The sequence below is a fragment of the Helianthus annuus genome, chromosome 14 (assembly GCF_002127325.2).
Source record: "Helianthus annuus cultivar XRQ/B chromosome 14, HanXRQr2.0-SUNRISE, whole genome shotgun sequence".
Taxonomy (NCBI): domain Eukaryota; kingdom Viridiplantae; phylum Streptophyta; class Magnoliopsida; order Asterales; family Asteraceae; genus Helianthus; species Helianthus annuus.
The window spans coordinates 143,134,202-143,151,798 of NC_035446.2; the positions used below are offsets into that span (position 1 = coordinate 143,134,202).

The 17,597-nt window shown below is 33.3% G+C and overlaps 1 protein-coding gene across 5 annotated transcripts; it reads left to right on the forward strand.

Moving 5' to 3' along the window:
* Positions 1 to 8,296: 8,296 nt before the first annotated feature.
* On the forward strand, positions 8,297 to 12,201 carry LOC110904093. Of its 5 annotated transcripts, XM_022149905.2 has the most exons (11): positions 8,297 to 8,647; positions 8,857 to 8,911; positions 9,024 to 9,210; positions 9,291 to 9,377; positions 9,670 to 9,815; positions 10,028 to 10,062; positions 10,144 to 10,440; positions 10,541 to 10,592; positions 11,272 to 11,349; positions 11,446 to 11,598; positions 11,698 to 12,201. In XM_022149905.2, exons 8-11 carry the CDS (start codon positions 10,554 to 10,556, stop codon positions 12,013 to 12,015), a joined length of 588 nt encoding a protein of 195 aa, XP_022005597.1. In that variant the 5' UTR covers positions 8,297 to 8,647; positions 8,857 to 8,911; positions 9,024 to 9,210; positions 9,291 to 9,377; positions 9,670 to 9,815; positions 10,028 to 10,062; positions 10,144 to 10,440; positions 10,541 to 10,553; the 3' UTR covers positions 12,016 to 12,201. The 5 variants fall into 5 exon arrangements, with proteins under 5 accessions (XP_022005597.1, XP_035839231.1, XP_022005601.1 ...); XM_035983338.1 differs by having other exon boundaries at positions 9,670 to 10,062; positions 10,269 to 10,440; XM_022149909.2 differs by lacking the exon at positions 10,028 to 10,062 and having other exon boundaries at positions 10,269 to 10,440.
* The last annotated feature ends 5,396 nt before the right edge of the window (positions 12,202 to 17,597 follow it).

Sequence of the window (17,597 nt, forward strand, 5' to 3'; positions counted from 1 at the left end):
ATGCAAACCCGATCATGTTTTATACCTAAATCATTTATCATTATTCAAAATACCTACTTATACCGATTTCAAAATACATTGTTTATCAAACGTACTTCTTATTCTACCATCCATTTTCACTCAAATCATATACACGAGATTCTTAATCATGTCTTTACCGTTTTACTACACGAATTTCCAAACCTTACGAAATGCTACCTATCAATTTAATCGGTCTAATGAATCTCTTGCCCATGAACTTCACATCTGATTTATTAACTGAAACACGTTCACATTATATCATCATACTAGAGACTTCCACTCTTAATCGAAATCAAACTAACCTTTCTCAATTACTTATAAGACCTCATAGATGTTATATGATCGTTTACCAAATACTCTTTCCAACATCAATAAATCCTTTGTTAAAATTATTTTTAAACAATCACTAAGTTCTTTTACTAAATTTCTTTTCTAAGGGTCGACGTTTTCACAAGAACTTTCAAAGTCCAAAATTTTCATGTTTTGATGCAAATGAAACAAACCCGTTATAAAAAAAAAAAAAAAAAAAAAAAAAAAAAAGCCCTTCTCTACAACGCTTAACTCGTCATCCAAATTTCAAAACACGTGGGCTAGAAGACTTCATGGGGACCGACAATTTTCAACATACGTGAACTCCTTTTTTTTTAAACAAAAGTAGCATTTCAATCATTACAAAATACGTTAAGCATGACCAATGAGTACTTTATGTTCCTTTACATATACAAACTATATTCTACCTTTCAAACCAAGCTCAATCTAATTTTGATTCGACAAACTCAACGTTTTGTTTAAACAACTATACATGCACATCATCATACACATTTTAGTCGATATCTCGCGATAACATCATTTATATCGTTCGTATCTACATACTTAACCTTTTTTTTCTCTACAATGTCTCAACGTACACCATATACGCAATATTTATTTTTCATACCTACACCTATGTTCATACGTTTTATGCTTGTACTCATACACATACTACTTATACGTTTTACGCTTCTGCTTGTACACATACTACTTACACGTTTTATGTTTATGCTCATACATACATGCGTATTCATACTTAAACTTATGCTCATACTTTCATCCTTACTCATGATTCGTACATTCGTACCTATACGCGAGCGTAATCCGAGGGATTCGCTTACGTGGGTCCCATACATGCTTAAACATAAACATGCTTACATACGACATTCTTCTACGTACACATTCTTATTTTCAAATTCATGTATACCTTGATTCATACATAACTAGTACAAGCTATGTGGATCATGCGACAATCAGTATAATCGCGGGTGCACACGGGATTATAGTGATAGGCGTATGAGAACCATTGAGTGTACTACTGTGTATGGTAAGACACGGAACGTAACATGACCCCAAGTAACGAAACGGACGTAATGTGGTTAAAACATGGTGGATACGCCGCTGGTACTTCCTATATATAAGTGTTTTCACCATGTTACCAAACTTTCGTAAAACGTGCCATGAGCAATTCAGTGTGTTGCAGACCTTTTGGACCTAATACAACTTCACGCAACTCACAAACGCATTATATCCGATTATTCATGACGAGACTTCATCCTTAACACACTACGTTCATCTATCCAACACTTATGCTATTCACATACTTGTACTCTTTAAGAGTCATTCGTTCATTCTATACTCGTATTATTTTATACAAAACTCGTTCGCAATCCAGCTTGTTTAAACATTTGAGTCCTAACTTACCTCGTTACCTATAAAATAGCCTCCCTATTCTTGATTCTTGTGAAACTATACTTAGTATACCTCTATTGCTTTATTTAAAGTAACAAACCTTTTCGTTCCTCTCAATAAACAGGTTTTACGAAAGTATGATTTTTTTTATACTATCCTTAAAAACTTCCCCTTGCAAATCTACCTTGACGTTCTCCAAAATTATGTACTTTTCAAAACTTTCAAACTTCCCAAGTTTCAATTCTTAATGATTACCTTTATGCCAAAAACTCTTTCAAGCCTTCCTCTTGAATAAATTTCGGGACGAAATTTCCTAAAGGAGGGGAGACTGTAACGCCCTGCGTTTTCAAACATCCTACATTTAGAAACCTTACGTGAAATTCTATCTTTGGAAATCTTGTGTTCTTATAACCATTCTTTCATCGTAATCGTTGTAAAATACGGGACTTGCTTCGTAAATAAAACTTGTACATTACACTTTTTACCTAGTTAAATCATGTTTTATTTCATATTTCACCTTGTTACAAGTTAGGGGAAACATTGTTGCATATTATTACACAACTTAATTAACAAAATTACTCATTATAATGTTTTAAAAAAATAAAAAAAAAATAAAGAAATATGGCAGCCCAATTCAGCAAAATTCAGCCCCATATAGTTGGGTTTTGTGGGCTAGTTTCAAGGTGTAACCCCTTCTAAACACTTCCAAAGCCCAACCCATTGAAACCCTAATCCTTCCCCCTATAAATACCACATATAACCAGCCTCCCTACCACTTTTGCAACCCTAAAAACTCACAAAACATCCACCAAACCGTAGCTGAAAGCAAGGGTTCGAGTAGATTGACACCCCTTCACGAAAATGAGCATAACTCACTCAATTCTTATCCGATTCACTCGATTCTTTTTCCTACTTGCTTGTATAATCATGGGGTTCGATTCCTAGACTTCTCCTTGGAGAAATCAGACTTGGAAATGCCCCGAAATAGTCCATAAACTTTCTGTTTGTTTTTATGTTCATCAAAAACTTGTTTAAACCTATGCAACTTGTGTCTAACACATCTCATACCTATGTCCTAATGCTTACAACTTATCTCATGGTTGGTTAAGCTTAAAAACAAGGTTGAGACATTTAAAATCAGAGGATTAAACCTCATAAACTTGGTGTTTTGTTTAGGGTTTTTAACCCACAAGTCATGTCAAACTTTGTCTTTGATACATGAGTGATTATGGAACAACTTGGGTTGTCCAAACATACAATCCTCACATGATTTGATGATTTCTCTTAGTTAGTGTGTATATTTCTTATTCTTTATTGTATGTTCATGACCCTCCTTGGTTGTTTTTTTTACATCAAGTGTAGTGGTGAACACATAGAGGTGCCTAAATGGAAGACTTGATCTTCCTACCTCCTACATGACTTCTATGACATTTAGAGGTACCAAAATGAAGATTTTAATCTTCTACCTCATGCTTGAACTATTGGACATATATTATATAACCTAAATATATTATTCGAATAATCGAATCTTTGATGATGAACTAGTGTTCATATGTCGGGGTACTAGATTACATCATCCTAGACTATGATAACTTGTCACGATTCTAATGGAACCTTGTTCCATGAAAACATCTAAACTCCTTCGAGTTTCCTAGTGTCAAGAACAAGCATCATATGTACTAAATGATTATTTTCCATGTTATTCTCATATCTTATTTTTATGTTGTTTTAAACACCGAATCTCGACTCTAAACATACTTGAACCTTAACCCTTATACATTCGGACTCTAAATCTCTACTCGTCAACAATTGGATAATCGGAAAACATATGCAAACTTTGTGAGTATACTCGTACTTATCCCCTTTTTACTTTTACCACTTTTGGGGCGTAACATGTTTACTTATTGAAACTTACACAAGAACTTTTGTCTAAACACATGAACATTCCTATAACATGCTTGTATATGTGATGGCTTGATACTTTAAATTTGGGTGATTCTTATGTGTTGAACTTATCATTAACTTCGTACGAGCCAAACCTTGACATATGTAGCGCTATAGGATTAACGACCCGCCTCTACTGAAACTTTGGTTATGTCATGAGCAAGTTGCGTTTTCTTGGTTTGATATGTTATACACATGCCATATTTAATGTTTATCTTGAATCGCATGCTTGCTATGAGGAATTGTTCACATTTTTATCTTATGCTATGTATGTACCAAACTTGTATACTCGCCTTTGCTTTTGCATTGAATTATTTTAAACATGTTACAGGTTGATGAGGACGATGCTAAGAAAAGAAATAGCGTTGATGCCTAGATACACATATAGACGTTAGGGTTTAATATGTTGTATCAAATTTTGTTATGTTATCATGTTGTTTAGTTAAACTTGTTGTATTTGAATTTCTTGTAATGTTGACTATTTGAAGTTATGAAATGAAATGAAATTTGGATTTTCTAAATATTGTCACAAATAGCGTTATGATGTCTCTAGCAATCTTCACACTTCGTCTCATCCCGATGTTTCCGCCATTGGTTGGGGTGTGACACACGAGTTACGAGGTAGATGATCAAACGAAAGAATGTTTGATATCAAAATTAAAGATATATGCGAAAGATTTCTGATAAAGAAATCTATATACATATGCTTGTGCTTTATTCTTAATTGACTTTTGGAATTCCTTATAGATATACATATCCATATTATATATTTCATATGTTGTAATATACATACCTTTTATATGGTCAATGTATTTATCAGATTCATATTTCCAAAAACCAGTCAGATATTTGGTCATGATACTATTTAGGGAAATCTTGTTACTGGTTTGACATACCATTTATCCCGTCTTATCCGGTTCGCGCTGGAGCGGTAATTTCAGTATATCCGGACAAGCTGGAGAGTCTGCTACTCTATACCCAGTTTTGCCGGAAAAAATTTTCTATTTCCCATAAATAGTATCTTTTCAAGATTTTAAAAGTGTCTCTTTTATTAGGACTTTTATCCAGAATCAAGGAAATTTGTATTCCCAGAACATATCTTTATTCTTGACCAAGTAATACCAATAAACAAGAATAAATAGCAATTAAATGTTATTGCCTGCTAGTCGTTATTCTTATTGAATACCAATTATACTTCTTTATACATAAGTAATTTTATCTTGAGGCTTATATTAAGACAAAATTCTTAAGTTCGAGTCTAAATATCATTCAAAGTGCTATCAGATAATATTGAGTTTCTAACTTTCCGTTTAAGCTTAGGTATTATTATAACACCTATTTGTGTAAACAAGTGGCTTAGCTTATACTAAGGCATCTTTTCTTATGTTCAAGTCTAAATACTATCAGATGTGCTACCAGTTAAGTTAATAGCAATTTCCTAACTCTTATATTTAAGCTTAAGTATTGTTATCACAACACTTATAGGCTTAAAGCAGTGGCTTAGCTCTGATACCACCTTCTGTCACGACCCCCTGACCCCATCTAGCCGGAATCGGTGCCGTGAGCAGTCCAGTGGTACCGGTGATTATTTTAAAAACATTGCAGCGGAAATTTCATCAGGACCGTGAGTTAGGAAAAATATCAGAGTTTAGAAACACCGGATTTTATTTAAAAAGATGGAATAAATTCCATGTTTTACAAAGGTAGCTTTTAATAAAAACAATATTTCTTAATTTGAAAATAAGCCACTTCTTGAAGTCCTTCAGTGTCGGATCCAATCCTTACTCCAATCTATTGTAATTACCTGAAACGCGTTTTAAAAAGATTTTGTCAGCGGGAAATACTGAGTGAATTATTCATTTTACTGAAAACGACACATTTGTTATAATTCACAGTGTTAAGATCTTTTACAATGTTTCTGATATCAACCAACTACCCACAGTACTTTACCACTCGACCCATTGGCCCATATGTCCAATGGTGTCTGTGATTATGGTCATATCACCCAATGGCTGCCCCAATGGTGAAGATTATCAAGTAATGTGCACAATACCCCACATACTGGCTGTAATTTGGTGATTCACATAAACTTAATCACTGTAAGTTATAATTCTGAAAATAATTTGGAGTATTGTAAATAGTCACAAACTGTGATAAAAGAATTTATAAAAAGAGAATAACTCACAAATCAGCATGCAGGATTGAATTAACAAACTTCTTGATTCTACTTTTCCCGATAATTAAGCATGTACTTTATTATTCTGGATCTTCTGATGATTTAATAGTTTGTTTGATTGTAAGGGTGTAGTTGGGAGTGTTTTTGGTAGTTTAACAGAATAGAATACGTATTGGTGTAAAACCCAAATCAAACCCTAACGGTAGTCATGAGATTCGAACCTTAACGAATTTCATAAAAACCGGGTTAATGATCAATACAGCTTTTACGATAATTCACGAGATCAAATTCTCACAATGAATGTCAAAGTGCAATACTTCAACTCATTTATCGTATTAACGACAAACGACAAAGTATAGTACTTCAACTCATTATCGAATTATCGACAACGACAAAGTACAATGCTTCAACTCATTATCGAATTATCGACAACGACAAAGCATAACCCAATGTGGGCGGCACTTAAACATTCTTTGGATATATTGATCGCTCGGAAACTGAATCGTAATAGCGATCGAGTGATTATTGGTTAGAACACCAACGTATAGAGAGAAGAAGAAGAGAAATGAGCAAAGAAAAATGAATCCTAAGCTTCTTATTTATAGCAAGCAAGCAGGCAGCTCAATTCCTTTTCTGGGATTCAAGTGACGTGCTTGCTAGCTAGCTTGACGTGCTAGCTAGCTAGCTTAGTTATTTTATTTCAGCTGCTTAACTCGTTTTTCTTGTATAACTTTTAAAATATAACGTTTTATAAAACGACGAATATGTCTTTAGAACGAGCATATTTTTATCTACATTTTAACCTAAGTTTCATTAAAAACGGAGTAAGGAAAAAAAATAATATATTTTATTATTAATATTAAACGTTCTTATACGACCTCATATATATCTATTTTTAATAGACCTTACTTAGCTTAATTAATCTTGTTAGCTTAATTAATATTGATTAACTGATTAATTAATCATACTAGACTTAATTAGGGTTTCCTTATTGCATAATTATCATACTAAATATTAATTTTTTAGTGAGGGTTGTTACACGTTAACCCGCGCGTTGCGGCGGGATGTTAATTTTGAATGCAGTAGACTTGCATTGATGAAGTGCATTGTGAAGTCATTTTTTGGTTCTATGTTGTAGAAAGATTAATGTGTAGATGTTTTATGACTGTGCAACGAAGGTTACGATGCCCCCTTCTCACTTCTGTGTCAAAGCCCCCTACTTCTCTATTCTACATTAGCTATCACATCATTCACATCTGTCAACAGACCTCTTCAGATGTCCGGGTTATGAATGGTCTAACAAAGTATCTTAAAGTTTAATTAACAACATACCTCTACTGTTCATTTTTATTTAATGTAAATTTTAATATTGTGACAATCAGTAATTAATTGTATATCATTCTAGTGAAAGCGATGATATGTTGATGTTAAATATGCATCTCATCACATTTATATAATATTAAAGACAAATGTCGGTGGCTGTCAAATCAAAAGCCACCGACATTGTTTGTTTATATTAGTATTTGAAAGCAAAGATGTAAATGAATAGATAGTTGGATTAAATGGCTAAGCCATGTGGTCTGCAAGAGTTCCACCTGAGTTCGATTCTTCTCTTTTGACTCTTTAAATGGTTTCCTTCAACTGATTTCTTTTTTTTTTCTTTTCCTTTCACGACAAATTTTTTGCAAACATATCTTTTCCTGCAATATATATTCTCACTTTTTTCTTTTTGTTTTCTCTCTTTTTTTAAACTATTTACCTTTAGTTAAAATCACCTAAACATCTTTTTTGATAATTTTTAAAATGTTTTTCTCCTTTAACAATATAACGAAAATCAAATAAAAACCGCACACCGAAAACGATCGAGTTCACACCCGCCGCAACGTACGGGTCACACTCTCAAACTTTTGATATGAAACACTATTAACCCTCATCTTTAATAAGTTACACATTCACTTCTAACTTTTGGTAATTGACAAATTTGACCGCCAACATTTTCTACTTAATAACTTGACACTTAGTTTTATTTAAATTACTTTTACGACTTTACATTGTAAATGTAACGTGTGATACATTATTATGTTTTTTTATGCCTAACCACGTTAATGTCTAAATTACTTTTACTACTTTACATTGCTGTCAAATGACGTTAATGACACGAACGTAATGTATGTAACACAGTCCAAAACATCACGCCATGTGTGGACACCATACGTTAATGTCATCATCATTACGCGTGTTACCAAGTCACAAACGCGATTTTGCCGCCGCAACGCGCGGCATGGTCAAAATTCTAGTTTATAATACAGGAAACATTTATCTTCTATAATACTATATAATAAATCTCTTAGGTAAAAAAGGTAATTTCCTTAAAAATTTTAAGATGACAATCCAATAGTCATGCCTTTTCCTCTAATTTTTCATCTATTTCTTCTAAAATTGCCCCTGAGTTCACTGTATTTTGCGGTTCTACAATTCTGTTTCTTGACACTTTTATCACATTTAATTCAACCAAATTTAATGCGGAAACCGTAGAGCTCTCTATCAGTTTCAACCATTTCATTGCTATAACCCTAGACGACCAATCGTTCAATCACGCTCTTCGAAACAACGAAGAAATTCCACTGTCACTGACGATTGTTCTTCCTTCACTCGATCGATCATCCTATTTTTTCTGCTACCACGAAACAGATCGGTCCCAGATGATGGTGGTCACCAAACTTCGACTTCGTTTCCTGCTAAAATTGATGGTTTTGACGGCCTCTGGTTGATCGATTTGAGCAGGTGATTTTAATTATTGTTAGATCGTATCCAATTGTTTTCATTCGTTCAGATAAATTAAAGTTCTACAGAGAAATTGTAGTTCTGCACACAAGGTGTTTGATTTAATGCTCGTATGAGTTTTACATATAAATTTGAAGCCAGTTTTGGTTTTGTTGATGCTATATATAGATTCCTATAAAATAAAACAATTACATTGTTTCAATGAACAGGTGGAGCCAGAAGTTCGATTGATTATTCGTGTTCATGGGTGGCGGACTGCATCAGGTAGAACGCAACTTCTTTGACTTCTGATTTGAACTTTTATAATTCTCTGGGTTGCTTAACATTAGATAGTCAAGCATTAATGCATGACTTTTTTGGTCTTTTCCAATTGCAGCTTATGTTGGTTAATATCTTAGGTTCAAACAGAAAGAGAAGAGACTAAAACACAACATCACTGTTTTTAGACTTGGATTATCTTCATGTATTTTGTACGCTAGACCCTAAAATCAATGGTATAAGTTCTCTATAGAGATACGGGTTTAACAAATCCGAATGACACATGGGTGTTGCCATACCTTCAGGTTGTGTATATGATATTGATTCGTTTCTTAACTACTTTTAGTGGCTTGCGCAACCCATTAACACTTCATCTCTTTTGCAGTTTATTGTTGTAGAAATTCGGTTCCAATGTATGTTAAAGTCTCTGCAGTTCACGTCTTCATCTTTTTTGATTCGCCTGCAATTTAAGGTCAGAGATCTTCCTTATATATTTTGTATTGTACCTATTGTTTTGGAGTTGTAGATTTAAGTGGTAATGCTTCACTTTATAGTATTGTTGTATAAATATAAAAGGGGAATTCGAAAAGATTTAATCTTTTGTCTAAAGTGTTTTCTGATGACCAGTTCTTGTTTATTATCTTTTTAACCATTAATTGTCATATTTCATGTCATACCTGACTTGTCATCAATTGTTTTGACTTTCGAATTTGAAAGTTTACACATCCTATTATCAAATCAAGAATTGTCATTAATCGTTTCAGTACTACTACTGTATCTTCTTCGGTTGAAGGATCCAATGGCCAGAATTAAAGCGGAAGTTACAGAGTTTTGTTGCTGATCAAATCACTGATTCTGATACGACGTCATCATTTACGACTTGATCTGCGGTCTAAACTCTACTTTCTGTGTATGAATGAATAATAATCTTCGATTTATTCGGTTGTTATTTGCATATATGACTTGTTTATTTCTTGTTTGACGATATCCAGATGATTGTTATTCTTTTTTTATTATATTACGTTTAGTTGTTTAATAATTGTTTTTTTTTGTATTACGTTTAATAATTGTTTTTTGTATTACGTTTGACACGACGATGGCTATGGATTCCGGCAATGGAAGATGACAAGACATCTTCTCGAGTTCTCGGTCCAATGGTCTATCTTAATCTCTCTTTTCCAGTTCTTGGATGCGTTTATTAGTTGAAAATTTACATCTTTTGGATGGTTTGGAAACAGAGGACAGGGCCGAATCACATTGATATAATCATTGTTACCAACCCGCCCATTCTACCACTTCTATTTCCTTTGCAATTTCCGTGCACGTTTGAGAATACGTCACTTATCTACTCAACCATTGTTAGGTCTTCAACTTGACCCACTCTCAAACACGGATAAAATGGAATCCGTGTATTCAACAACTAAATGTGGTCTTCTAGAGGATTTGAAAATCCCGACGCAATGTCTTCTGATAGAAAGCTGATGAATAATAGCTCCATGGTATTCAGAGACACGAGCCTCTGATCCAACAACCGGGTAATAATAATAGTTTATAATAACATGTACAAAGTATATGCTTATTCTCTCCATTGACTTTTTAAGGATGCCTAATTTGTAACCAATGTTTTTTTAACAGGCTTAATCCTCAAATGGTAAATGATAATACTGCGTATTCTTCGGAAGAACAGGTATACTACATGGCTGTTTATAATTGTCAAAAAGGGTTGGGTTGATCTGAAACATAATAATTAGTGTGCCAAATATGGTTATAAAAATTGTGTTTCTTCAGTAATAATCTTATTTTTGAAGAAGATGATTTAAGGGGTTATAATCATAAAAAATATTTGGACACTTCAAGCTTTTTTTTTATTTTACTCGTTTGAATTGTTTGAGCTAAAACACAACCTGAAGCGACCCGTTTATAATAAAATTTGTATTTCCCATAGGGGTGCAAACGAGCCGAGCCTGAGCTCAAGCTTGATTAACTTATGAAAGCTCGAGCTCCGCTTGGTTTGTAGGTAGAGTTTCAAGCTCGAGCTTGGCTCGTTTATTATTTATCAATTATTTATATTAATTATAATTATTATTTTGTATATAATTTAGTTATATTTTCACAGTTTCATAACTAATAATTATTATTACTTAGATATATATTTAATATATTAATTAAAAATTATATAACTAACGGGCTCGTTTAGGCTGCAAGCCGGCTTGAGCTCGATAAGTGAAGCTCGGTATCAGGCTCGTTTACTAAACAAACTTATTTTTAGGCTTGGGCTCGAGCTCGTTTCGAACCGACTTGAGTAGCTTGGCTCGTTTGCACCCATTATTTTTCTCATACATTTTCTGTAATTGCTAATTTTTTAGGAACACCTTGCACGCTTGAAAGCTCAAAAGGAGGAAATCCAGTATCTTGGACAACAAATTACCTTAGCAAGTGTCAGGGTATGTTTTCTTCTACTTGTTTGCCATTGGTTTATTTGTTGTTTGATTTCATGTATAGAAATAAATATTTTATAACTTTGGATTTGATCGTATCAGGAACGGCAATTATTGAACGAAAAATACACGTTGGAAAAGAAGTTTTCTGAGCTACGGCTGGTTTGTCCAACCGTTGCTTCATCAACAGTGGTTGCTAAAACGGTTGCTATGGATTCAAACCGGTTGAAACTGCTTGTTTTGGAATCTGATAAGGTGAAGAACATCACCTTGTTTTGATAAGGATTGTTTATGTTGATTGTTTTGGCTTGAAAAGTTTAATTATGATTCGCTTTCGGTTTCTGTGAACTGCAGATGGAAGCCTCGGCCAAACATTTACCGATCAAGAAAAGGAGAATCGTATTCATGGATTCGTCACCGTCGCTTAACAACGCTTCATCCTCACAAGGGACTGAAAGTGTTGCGCAAGATGCTAATGCGAAAGCAGACGTGAATTGCCTGCCTGCTGCATCGTTGACGGTTGCTGACTTGCATCAAAGTGAGAGTAATGATAGTAAACTGGATGTACACAAGTGTGTGACGTATAGTAGGAAACGTAATGACCTTGAAGATATAAGTGGCACATCTATAGCGAGAATATGTCTACTAATGAAACTGCCATCAATATGTTAACGGTTGCTGAATCCAGGTTCATATTTAAAAAAAAATATATTCACTGCCAATAAGTTTTGATTCAAACAAGCTGCTGTGTATACATGTTAACAGCTGCTGAATCCAGGTTCACATCTTTCAGTATCCAGCTGCTGTGAATACATGTTTACGTCCTTTTTTATGAATGCTAATAAGTTTTGATTCAAACGAGACATCGGTGAAGCAACTAAGCGTGTAATAACAGTACTTATGGGCCGTATGATCACCAAAGTTATATTGTAAAAAAAACCCGACCCGACCCGAAACCCGTTCTGACCTGGACCCGTTCTGACCCGGACCCGTTTTGACCCGGACCCATTTCGACCCGAACCGAAGCAACCCTTTTTTATAATTGACCCGAACCCGTTTTGACCCATGACCCAACCCAACCTTACCCGTTTGCTAGGTCTACCTTATGGTAATGATCTTTCACGAACATAATATATGTACATAATCCTATATTTCTAAAAAAACAAATAATAGATTTCGAACCTTCAGTTCCAAGTTCTAAACCGTCAAACCGTTAAAACTTAACTATGAACCGGCCCATAAACCGGCCAAACCAACCGACTTTTTTTGGTATGCGAGGTTTGGTCGGCTTCGGCAGTTTATGAAGACCTCTAATTTCTTTATTAGTGTACCTATCTTTGATCCAATAAGCTTCTCTTTGGTTGTAAACACAGATAGAAATGGTTAGTTTACCTTTCTATGATTCAATAAGCTCCTATTTTTTACTTTGGCAAGTTTTGTGTCTTCTAATTGATATTTTGATAACAAATATACAAAATAAGTTTGTTCTTACTATGTTTTAAGCAATGTTTACAAGATCTATTCGGAACACCGAACCGTCTCTTTAATATATAATTCATAGTGGCTCATTTTCAGTTATACGTATATAATTGAAAAAGCAAATTGAATATGAAATCATTCAGGACACCCGCTGCAACGCACGGGCATTCCCACTAGTAATAAAAAAAGCATCACATTTAATCCATAATTATTTCATTTTAATCACTTCCCTTATGAACCTTGTTTCTCAAACCCCGTCGTCGTAAACGTAATGTTGTAAAATGCGGTTTTTAATTCGTACCGGGTTTGATATAAAAACGGTTTAACCGGATATATCAGGTGGTTCAATCGGTACAACGGGCTGATTTGAACCCGTTTTTAAAAAATTGCGTACGCGACAACCCAAGCGGCATGGCAAAAGTAATCTTCCCAACCTCCGTCACACAAATATCTGAAACTCTTACCAAATCAACAACCCTTCACTCTTCACGCCTGTCAGACTCGGCATCCGACGGTTCTCAACAAAAACCGTACGACACTTTCCGACTGATCGACGGAACACGTAATTCGTCTTCTTTTTCCAGCAAACCCACACGAACCCTGTTTTAACATATATTTTAACTAGATTATAACCCCGTGTATTACACGTGTTGAATAAATAAATTTTATATACTAAATAATAAAATAATATATATTTAAAAACCTTCTTTATTGCACGAGTTAAATAAATATAATTTTATATATTAAATAATAAAAAGTTATATCTATAACAACAATATTGTACAGGTTGAATAAATGTAATTTTATATACAAAATAAAAAAAAGTTATATTTTTAAAACCACATGTATTACACGAGTTGAATAAATGTAATATTGTTTACCAAATAATAAAATAATATATCTTTAAAAAACTCCATTTATTACACGGGTTGAATAAATGTAATTTTATATACCAAATAATAAAAAAATACATCTTTTAAAATATGCGTATTACACGGTTTGAATAAATGTAATTTTCTTTACTAAATAATAAAAAATATATATATCCTTAAAAAACCTCGTGTATTGTACGAATTGAATAAATCTAATTTTATACATCAAAAAATAAAATTACGATTTTGGCCTCGTGGTTATATCACTTTTATCTTTTAGCCCAAAAAAGAGAATTTTTTAACATCTATGCCCCCAACGTCTTTTTTTTAACCTTTTTGGCCCTAACGTCTTTTTTTAACCCATTTTGGCCCCTAACATTTAATGGATGGGGTTAGTGTTAGGGTAACATTTAATGGATGGGGTTAGTGTTAGGGGCCAAAAGGGTTAGAAATGAAGACGTTGGGGGCTCAGATGTTAAAAAAAAAATTTGGGCTAAAAGGATAAAAGTGATATAACTACAGGGGCCAAAATCATAATTTTCTCTAAATATTATTATAAATGAGAAGACAATATTAAACTAAATAATAATTATCTATAAGATATTAAATTAAATAATATTTAATAGGAGAGTTCTCTATAATTAATTTGAAAAAATTAAATTAAAATAATAGAGTAATTATCTATAAGAGATGCCTTAATATGATGACAAGTGTCTCAAAAATGATTTCTTTTATTATATAGTATAGATTCCAACTATGATATGAATTGCTTAAATGTTTGTGAGTTTTTTTATTCCAATATCATTATGATATGAAATGTTGAAAAATCTATATATTTTAATTCCAACTATGATATGAATTGTTCAAAAAACCTTGAATGCTTTTGATTTGAGAAAGTAAATTTCAGTTTTGATGATTTTTTCCCCACAACGGTAACTGTCTCTGTTCGTCGTTCCTTTGGATCGGGAATTCTTGAATCCATTATTCGTATTTAATCGATGATCAAAAAGTGATGTTCTTGGTTTTGGTTTGATGACTTCATAAAAAAATGGTTTTGATTAAGTGATGTGATGGTTGGTGCTAAACATTATTGATTGAACCGTTGAATTATGAAGTTGTTTAAGTGATACAATGGTTGGTGTTAAATGCTAATAATATTGTATGAACCGGTGAATTTTGTATTTGATTAAAAGATGCGATGTTGGTGTTATAAGAATTCTTAACTTCCTAGTCGTACCCGCTGGTATTTGTGTATGTAGAATAAGGAAACGACACAACCTAAACTGTATATATCTAGCCCTTTATTTCATATGAAATTATGTTTTTTAAGGTTTGATAGTTTAAAGGGTTGTTTAAAAGTTTTAACTTTTTGTATGAGATGTGATATATTTAGAATTAGTTGGAAGGATTGTGATTTTTTTGTGCATGTATATATATGTATATGAAGTGTTGGGTGTGATATATTTAAAAGTTGTGACTTTTCTGTAAAGAGTGTGATGTATTTAAAAGTAGTGACTTTTGAAAGGGTGTGATCTAAAACATTGTGTCTTAAGTTGATTTTTTATATATAAAATGAAGGGATGTGAGTAAAATGAATTAAAGGGTGTGACTATTAAACAAATGAGACATAACCCAAGTTGCTAATTGTATAAGAGTATAATATAATATAATGTTTCTGAGTTATCTTCCAAGCCCAAGCGTTTAAGTAATGTATCAAACTAGTGAAATTCCCCGCGCTGCGCGGCGGAGAATTTGAACGTTATCGATTCGTTTACACCCGTTCAGTTCGTTATTTATCGGTGTTTTACCTGTAAAAACCGGTACAATACCCGTTGGTTATGAAAATTACAAATTTAGAAGCAGAGAAAATAACGTAAAGTGAAAAGAAGAAGGCATAAATCACGGAAAATATTATTAAGAATAATAGATACTCAAACTTTTATTTAGCAGCAGGTAATAAAAAATTTTATTTCCCATGAAGGGCTTCGAACCCGAGACACTCACTATATTTGAATGTTCATACAACCAACTGAATTGCAAAAGTTTTTCTTAATAGTTTCGCGCAATAATAACTATAATATATACATAAAGTGGAAAATGACAAAAAAAAATGTAAATTTAAATTGAGGGCAAAATTGTAATGTGGCTGGAAGGAGAAAAACAAAACTAATTGCAAAACTGTAAATTTAAACGGGGCAAAACCGTAATTTTGAACCGTTGGCAAAATTATAAATTTTAGTTGTGGGCAAAAGCATAATGTTATTTTGAACTGGGTGTAAGAAAGTAATTTTGAAATGATGGCAAAATCGTAATTTTAAAGCGGGGATAAAATCGTAAATTGGTTGGGCCAATGGGGGAGTTCCAGGTAGTTGCCTCGCACCATGCCCCCATCTTGTGTTTATACTTATACACTGGGGGCAAAATCGTAATTTGGCTGGGAAAGCAAACAAAACCGATGAAAAAATGTAAATTAAAATTGAGTGCAAAATCGTAATTTACCTGTGAGTAAGAAAACAAAACTAATGGCAACACTGTAAATTCAACCAGGGCAAAATCATAAATTTGAACCAAGGGCAAAATTGTAACTTTTCACTGGGGGCAAAAACATAATTTTATTTTGAACTGGAGGTAAAAACGTAATTTTAAACTGATGGAAAAATCATAATTTTAAAGCAGGACAAAATCGTAATTTGACCGGGAAAGCAAATAAAACCGATGACAAAAATGTAAATTTTAAATTGAGCGCAAAATCATAACTTACCTGAGAGGTAGAAAACAAAACTAATGGCGAAAATGTAAATTTAAACGGGGTAAAATCGTAATTTTGAACCGAGGGCAAAAGTGTAATTTTTTCATTGAGGGCAAAAGCATAATTTTATTTTGAACCGAAGGTAAAAGCGTAATTTTAGACTGATGACAAAATCGTTATTTTAAAGCGGGATAAAATCGTAAATTGGTTTGACCCCAATTTAACAATTAATGACATATTTGTAATTTCAATATTTAAAATAATATATAGATACTGTTCATCAAACTTCCAAATTGTTATAGAGTTAAAGTTAATTAATGTTATAGAGTTAATAATTAATTAATTAATTAATTAATAATAATTAATTAATAATTAATTAATTAATTAATGTTTCAAAGTTGTCCTCCAAGCCCAAAGAATAGTTTTTTATTAGATTTTAGATTGGGTCACAAACTAAAACTTTAAAAGCCCATGTGATAGAAAAATTAAGGATAGGTAGTCTTAAATTTCTCTGGTCTTCTTCATTGAAATTCCGAACCTAAAAGTGGCACCCAGTAAAAAGAAGGAATAATTGTGGTCGCAACCTACTAGAAAAATAAATTGTCATCACCTTACCTTATCGGTATCACACGTCACTATTAGACCTTCGTTCAATATGAAATCTTATCAGTCGGAAGATAAACAGACCCCATGTAGCTCCTCTACTAGCATTAATAAAAAATAATTATATGGTAACAAATATGTGCCTTTAACTCATTAGAGAACTAAATTTAATATGATGTATAACTCAAGCTTAACTTGTATTATCATTATTTTACTTTATGTTACTGGTATATAGTTACTTTTGTGTATGTATTTATTTACAATAATTTGTGTATATATAAGGTTGTGAGGTGTGGTTTGATGCTCCCGACCACCCCCATCCAACGCCACATCACCTCCACCTCACACTGTCACACCACTTTCTCCTCCCCCTCTTCAAGGGGGTGGTGTACCCTTTCACCTTTCCCCTTCCCCTCCAGCCAATCAGCGTATGTTATACATGAAAGCGGGCTCAGGGAGACAGTGAAATCTTCTCGTGGACACTAAAGAAAGAATGGGGGCGGTGTTCCCCGTCAGGGAAGGAGGCCACATCGGCTCCTCATGCTCCTCAT